General features: G+C 41.4%; 1 protein-coding gene across 7 annotated transcripts in view; it reads right to left on the reverse strand.

Moving 5' to 3' along the window:
• CLCN6 (chloride voltage-gated channel 6) overlaps nucleotides 1-7,689 on the reverse strand; it is a 34,199-nt gene that overhangs the window by 26,029 nt on the left and 481 nt on the right. For 5 of the 7 annotated variants that reach the window (XM_055582294.1, XM_055582292.1, XM_055582298.1 and 2 more), the window contains exons 2-4: nucleotides 6,846-6,905; nucleotides 698-763; nucleotides 62-127 (exon numbers count right to left, since the gene is read on the reverse strand). In XM_055582294.1, the coding sequence (XP_055438269.1) occupies nucleotides 62-127; nucleotides 698-763; nucleotides 6,846-6,905 (192 nt within the window). Of the gene's footprint in view, nucleotides 1-61; nucleotides 128-697; nucleotides 764-6,845; nucleotides 6,906-7,117; nucleotides 7,671-7,689 lie in introns of those variants that run through there. The other 2 variants (XM_055582296.1, XM_055582295.1) reach the window with 2 other exon arrangements.

Consider the following 7,689-nt stretch of genomic DNA (forward strand, 5'->3'; position numbering starts at 1 on the left):
GACTGGCACATGCCCTCTGCCCTCCGCTGCCCCTTGGCCCACGATCTCCCCGCCTGCTCACCAGACCGGTGCAGACTCCAATGGCAAACACCATCATCCACTTGACTGCCTCATACTTGCGACCTTTCTGTTCACAAAGGAAAAGAATGACTCAGGATTATGATGGCAGCAAGGGGGAACTACATCTTAGGCAATCAGTTTCAGACTAAATTCCACATGGACAGCAAGCACAGAGATGATGTCTGGTGTGGCAGGGAAGCTTTACAATGCAAGAATGAAGAACGCGAAGGGCCAGGCCAGGTGCACTGACAGTGGACATGCTGGCTGGCAGGTTGAAGGACTAAGGAATTAATATATTTAATTTAGTTAATAGATGGTATTAATAAATATCCCATGAAAAGGGTTAAGAGTCCAAAGGTTAAGGAAAATCACTAAAGTATTTAGAACAAAAAAGAGGCTGTCCAAAAGAGACACAGATGTATAGAAAAGTCTTTTGGACTCTGCAGGAGAAGGCGAGGGTGGGATGATTTGAGAGAATAGCATTGAAATATGTATATTATCATATGTGAAACAGATTACCAGTCCACGTTCGATGCATGAGATGGAGTGCTCAGGGGTGGGATGGGGAGGGCGGTGGGAGGGGGGTTCAGGCTGTCATAAAACCTACTTGGTCCCAAAAGATCAATAAGGAACTCACCTTATTATCCATAGTCTCCAAAACTTCCAGATAAGGGTCATTGATACAGCGATCATAATCCAAACTCTGAAAGAGGAATGTGTAAGTAAAGAAAAAGTTATAAGCAGATAGGAAGAATTACCATAACCTGGAAAGGATAAACCTTCCAGTTCCCACCACTCAAAGCACTGATGGCCAGAGCAGCACCCAGGAAGGGCTTGTTAGAAACACAGACTCTTGGACGCCCTCAGGTCCTTCTTAATCAAAATCACTTACATGGACATTTCAGCAGCACCCCTGTAGGTGAATACTTTACACTTTAAGAAGTTTTAAACTACATATTTTTAAGTGCCCTGTTTCTGCAAAACACTAAAGACCTCATGCCCTCACTGGTGTTACCCAACTTACTCCATTAATGAACAAATGCTTCCATTAACCAGAACCAAATTAATTTAGCAAGTCTAATTTTAAGTATCTTCTGCAGTTAGGATCTGTGAAAAAGAGGTGAGTCACGAGACAAACGTGGAGACTGTTTTAAAAAACAACTTCCAGTTTATGTTAGGAAGAGGCACAGATCCAGCCTGGCTCCTAAAACAGTTCCTTAAACTTCACAGAACACAGCAGTTCCGCAAACAATCTGCAGGTGTGCCAGGGACATTTCTGAGGAACAATTCAAAGGAAGTGATTTTATTTCTACATCATGCACAAGCAGCAGCAGTCTGGCACCAAAAGAAAACAGTCTGCTGTGTGCTCTCTCCCCATAACCTGTTGCTACTTACACACCAGCTAGTGAACAAACTTGGGACACTGGCCTGGTGGCCACATTCCCACACAGGAGTTCAGAGTCAGCCGCTAAACAAATGCAGGTGTGACATGTGATAGTTCATTCCATTTCTGTGACTACCCAAAGTCCAAATTCCTTTTCTAAAAGGGTCCTGGAGTAGCAGCAGGTGACTGATCAAATCAACTTTTATCCACCCAATATGGAAGACTATGTAGTCACAGGGCTTCCCAGGTGGTACTAGTGGTAAAGAACCTGCCTGCCAATACAGGGGACCTAAGAGACTCGGGTTGGGAAGATCCCCTGCAGGAGGGCATGGCAACCCACTTCAGTGGTCTTGCCTGGAGAATCCCATGGACAGAGGAGTCTGGCAGGCTACAGTCCATAGGGTTGCACAGAGTTGGGACATGACTGAGCGACTTAGCACGCACACGCCTTTAAAAGAATTTGGACAGGTCTTCAAGGACAGATGTAGCCAATGTGCAAAGATTAAGTTAAAAAGACAAGATGCAAAATAAATAAATAAAGGCAGATGTAGATTAAAAGGTGTAATAGCATCCTATTTTGATTAAACAAAGATTTGTATGTCAGCAAACAATAAAAAACGTTTGGGAAAACCGTTCACAATGGTTAACTCTGAGGTGGTATTTCAGTAGGCACTCACATCTGGATATTACTTAAAATTCTCCTGGCAAATATGGTGAACATTTTTTTATATTAAAACAAACTTGTCTGCCTGATAATAAAACAAAAAAAACCAATCAGGGGAAAAAAAAAAAACAACCAGTAAACAATATTTCTGCTGGGAAACTAGACCCATCAAGTGAATGATTAAACATATGTGTATTTAGTGATTATATACGCATATATAGTTTACATACATACACATACACACACACGCACACACATACAGTAGACCCTTGAACAACAAAGGGGTTAGGGGAAGCAACTTTCCACACAGGTAAAAATCCACATTTTGCTATTTCTTCCTCAAAAATGAAGAATTTGATAAATGGCTCAACCAAGGACAAGAAGCTGAAATAATGTGGATAGAATCAGGACTCAACCCTAGTTCTTTAGATTCCACACACTGTGATCTCTAATGGAACACAAATTCTTCCCCACACTTAAAGATCTGTAAAATGAAAATACAATATTTATTGGAAAAAAAAAAAAACCAACAAACCTGCATATAAGTGGACCTGAGCACTTTAAACTCATGTTGTTCAAGGGTTAACTGTATGTCCACACACATATACATATATATGTGTGTATGTACACACACACACACATTTTAATCAATTAAGTGACATCACATTCTAGGAACAAATGGGAAAAAATTAACATGTTGAAAAATATGATATCCTTCATGCCCAATATGTATAAAAATCACTAGCAATTATTTGCTTGATGGTTCTAATAATGCTTAGGCTCCATAAACATTGAGAAGGTTTGCAGACATCCACAACAGGCAAAGGTATAGCCACAGAAAGCAGATTAGTGCTTGCCTATGGTCAGGGGCAAGAAAAGTGGGCGGTGACTGCTAACAGGTGCATGTTTTCTCTCTGGGTGATGAAAATATTCTGAAATTGATTTGATGATAGTTGTGCAACTCTGTGAATATACTAAAAACCACTGCATGTACAATTTAAATGGGTAAACTGTATAGAATGTGAATTATAGCTCAATAAGGCTATTAAAAGGGGCATTTAGAAAGAACTGTAATACAAGAACACCAAACTTTTTTTTTAAGCTTTGAAAATTTGACACTTGGTAAACATGTACCCATGAACTATATGATCTGTTATTAAAACCAGATAATTACTTCTCCTTTGCCATGACTATAATTTTCTTTTATTTCTGCTGTATATGTTACTCTTTGGTTTGGGAAACGAACAACTTCTTTAAAATTCTTTAAAAATAAAACTTGTATAGGTAGGCTGCAGGGCTGATGTCCATGGTTATGAGCAAACATGGCACCCGGCCATAGGGCACAAATGGGGACTGTGGTGTAGCCCAAATTCACTCAGGAATAGGTAGGCTGCAGGGCTGATGTCCATGGTTATGAGCAAACATGGCACCCGGCCATAGGGCACAAATGGGGACTGTGGTGTAGCCCAAATTCACTCAGGAAGGCATCTTACAGCCCCCACAAAAAGCACCTTCGATGAGCCTTTAGCAGGGGTGTTGGCGTTGAAATGACTCAGGGAGGGGAGGCCTGTTAGAAATTCTAAGTCCTCAGCTCTGAGGGGGTGCCTTTCTCTACCTCAAAAGGGCACTATAGGTTCTGTGACATGCAGAAAAACAATACTCCTTAGGAATGGTCTCATCCCACAAACAGGGAGTTGATATTATTCAAACCATCTATAATGAGAATGGATGTCAAACGGGGATTCTAACATCTTGTAAGATCCCCAACTTATTAAAGAAAAAGTCAAGTACGTACAACGAATTTTAACTAAGGCAGGAACTGTGTGTGCTAGTCACTTGGTTGTGTCCAACTCTTTGTGAGCCCATGGACTGTAGCCTGCCAGGCTCCTCTATCCGTGGAATTCTCTAGGCCAAGAATACCAGGGTGGGTAGCCATTCCCTTGTCCAGGGGATCTTCCCAACCCAGGGATTGAACCCAGGTTTCCCGCATTGCAGGCGGATTCTTTACCAGCTGAGCTACCAGGGAAGCCCACTAAGGCAGGAAGTAGCACATTTTAGAAAGATCTGCAGCAGAAGGGTTTTCTAGTTGATCCCTCATAAATAAAATCTGAGCTGACTTTTCTGAATCAATGCCTAACTAACTTGCTCTTACAGCAGATGCTCTCAAGAAGATGGTTAATTGAAAAATATTAATGACTCACACGGAAGAACATTAACCCATAAAATTTACACAAATATGCATATCAGGTGAGAGGAAATGCATTACTGACATGAGTGCAATTTAGCAAAAAGAGTGAAGGGAACAGAAGATCAATGGAGCAGACATGCAGTGTTGAGATCTCAGGAGGAGGATAAAGGCTGGGACAGTGTCAACTGTAACCATCAGAATGATATCACCAGGTTCAGGGAGGGACGGCAAGGTGACAGCACGAAATGGATTATCATACTAATTCTTTCAAATCTTTCTACTGTGTACAAGCAAACACGTATTTAAGAGTTATGGGACTTCCCTGATGGTCCAGGGACTAAGACTCCATGCTCCCAAAGCAGGGGGCCCGGGTTCCATCCCTGCTCAGGGAACTAGATCCACATGTTGCAACTAAGAGTTTGCATGCCTTGACGAATATTCAAGGTCCCACCTGCTGCAACTAAGACCTGGCGCAGCCAAATAAATAAAATAAATTAATTATTTTAAAGAAGAAATATGAGACAATACATCATTGGATATAGTGCTTTTTGATTGATTAAAAGCACTCACATCAGAGTAACACATTATGCCACTGCAGTACAGTTGGCAAATTTTAGACTCTTAAAATTATTTTGTTAAGTCAATTGCAAGGGGGGAAAAAAAGATGAAACAAAACAAAACAAAGATGAAGGTGGAATCTACTTCATCTCAAACAAAATATTTGACTTAAAAGATTTATCAAGTACAACGTTAGGACCTTACTTGGAACCCAATTCAAACAAACTATGAAAAAGTACTTATGACATTTATAAGACAACTGGAAAACCCAAACACTGGTTGTTTGACATCAAGGACTTATTGTGAATTTCTTAGGTGTGAAAATGGCACTGGCTTATGATAGGAAAAAAAGTATCCTTCTCCACTAGAGACTCGAACTGAATTATTTATGGGTGAAATAATATGATGTATAGACTTTCCTTCAAGATAATATGGGACTGGGGAAGTGGATGGGTACACACATGAAACACGGTTAGGCATGACTGAACGATGCTGTCTGATGAGTACAGGGGGTTTTCAGTGTACTATTCTGCCCATTTTGTCTACATTTATGATTTGTAGCTTCTCATGGAACTTAAAAAGAGTTCCATGAGAAGCTATGAATCGTAATAGATACACTCAATTCTACAGCAAAAGTAGATAAGATATTAGAAAGAAAATTAGTCTGGGTATGTTATTGCTCTAGAATATTGAATTTTTTAAGTACATGGTATTATTTTTTTTTAAGTCATTAAGTATAGACACTATTAATCTCACTTTGGGAATTAGTTCTAAGAAAGCAATTAAAGATAAACAAGAAAGGATGGTCACCACCATGCAATTCATAACAGAAAAGTCAGATAAAAAACATTATCTTATTTCATAGATAATGAAATACTATTTCCCCATTTAAAAATGATTTACAGAAAAGTATCTATTGATAAACAAAAATTTGTTATCAACTGGGAGGGAAAACCATGTTAAAATAGTGTATTTAGTAGAATTTCACTTTGTTATTTAAAAGAAGGCACAGAAAAGGACATTTAATAAAATGAACAGTCATCTTTTCATGAACAGGATTGTAGATTTTTCCCTAGCTTCTTTTTGCAAATCATATGAAAATCTCTATCACAACCATGGCTTGTTTTTGCCATTTCAAAAGTCGTAGAAATCTCACTATAAGCTTACTAAATAATAAAAGGTAAACTCTAGCAGCACTGGCCTTCGGAGAAGGCAATGGCACCCCACTCCAGCACTCTTGCCCGGAAAATCCCAAGAACAGAGGAGCCTGGAAGACTGCAGTCCATGGGGTCGCTAAGAGTCAGACATGACTGAGCGACTTCATTTTCACTTTTCACTTTCAGGCACTGGAGATGGAAATGCCAACCCACTCCAGTGTTCTTGCCTGGAGAATCCCAGGGACGGGATTCTATGGGGTCGCACAGAGTCGGACAGGACTGCAGTGACTTAGCAGCAGCAGCAGCACTGGCCCTGCTGCTCCCCACCACACAACACACACACACACACACACTCTCTCTCTCTCTCTCTCTCTCTCTATCCCGTGCATGAAGTCAGGAACTATAACCAAGAACTGACAATTCCAAGAGAAGCTGCTTGGGCAGGAAACAATCATCTGAAAACTTAGTTCTCTTAGAAGAAAAGCAAGGCTTCCTGGCTCACACCTGTTTACAAGCAAATGCTGTCAGTGGCTTTGACTCTGGGTCTCTACAATTTACAAAAGCAAACAGTCTAATGGCAAACACATGCTCTAACCAGGTTAAGGTGCAATAGATTGATGAAAGCCTGGAGACACACTCAGACCCTGCTTTGAGACTAAGGTGAGAAAAGGGCTTCTTAAACAGCCCCTTCTGACAAAGAAGTTATCTCTTACCTACTCACTCCCTGGGAGAGAAGGTCACAGAGCATCTCTGGTTGGAATCCTAATGCTTCAGTCTGAAGTGAGCTGGTCATTCACTTCTTCTGTTACCCAAGACAGCATCTAAGAATCTTACCTCATAGTCTTTCCTTGGAAGGATCTCATCCTCCTCCTCCTGTGTTTCTCCAAGGATGGTCTAGAAAAACAAATACAGAGAAGGGAGACCCTTTCAATGTTTTTAAAAGTAGAAAGAGGCAGAAGTATTTACTGAAACCAGCTACTAATTTCTAAATCCTCTGTAGCCATTATCATCAAATGGGAACACCTAAAACAAACAAACAAACACATTTTGGGATGGGGGTGATGTGGTGAGGGTATACAGTCATCAGCTGAGCTCTTCACTCGTACCATACATTCTTCAAATCACCACTCATCTTCAGGACACTTCAAAGATGTCAACTGCCAGCTTAAAAGAAAGAATTCAGGTTCCTTCTGACAACAAGTGGAGTCTTACTTCAGGAGAGACTTGTCAACTCTGAGGATACAACTCAAGTTTTCCCAGGGTGCTTTGCAGAGGGAAGCTGGATTATCAGTGACCCAGAAAGGGTGAAGGATACAGTGACAGAGCGCTGGAAAAACTAAAACAGCGGCATGATATGCAAAGTCTAGTGAAGGGTCTCATTCTGAAAATGCTCGTTTCATTCAAAACTCCTTTTAGGTGGAAACTAAAAAATTAATATGGATGAGATTGACTGGAGCTGGCCTAGATCTTCCCTCAGAATCCAGGGAGGGCTTATGAGAAAAGACCCCAGACTTGGGCACGTGAAGCCGGGCAGATGCTTCGAGAGCCCGGCGTGCGGAGCCCAGGCCCCACCCGAGGCCACCTGCGGGCCTAGCTCGACCGGCCCCACCCCCGGCAACGCCTCTCGCAGTCCCTTAGCAACCGCCCCCTCCCCAGCCCGACTCCACCCGCTCCTTAC

This window comes from Bubalus kerabau, chromosome 5 (genome assembly GCF_029407905.1).
Source record: "Bubalus kerabau isolate K-KA32 ecotype Philippines breed swamp buffalo chromosome 5, PCC_UOA_SB_1v2, whole genome shotgun sequence".
Classification (NCBI taxonomy): domain Eukaryota; kingdom Metazoa; phylum Chordata; class Mammalia; order Artiodactyla; family Bovidae; genus Bubalus; species Bubalus kerabau.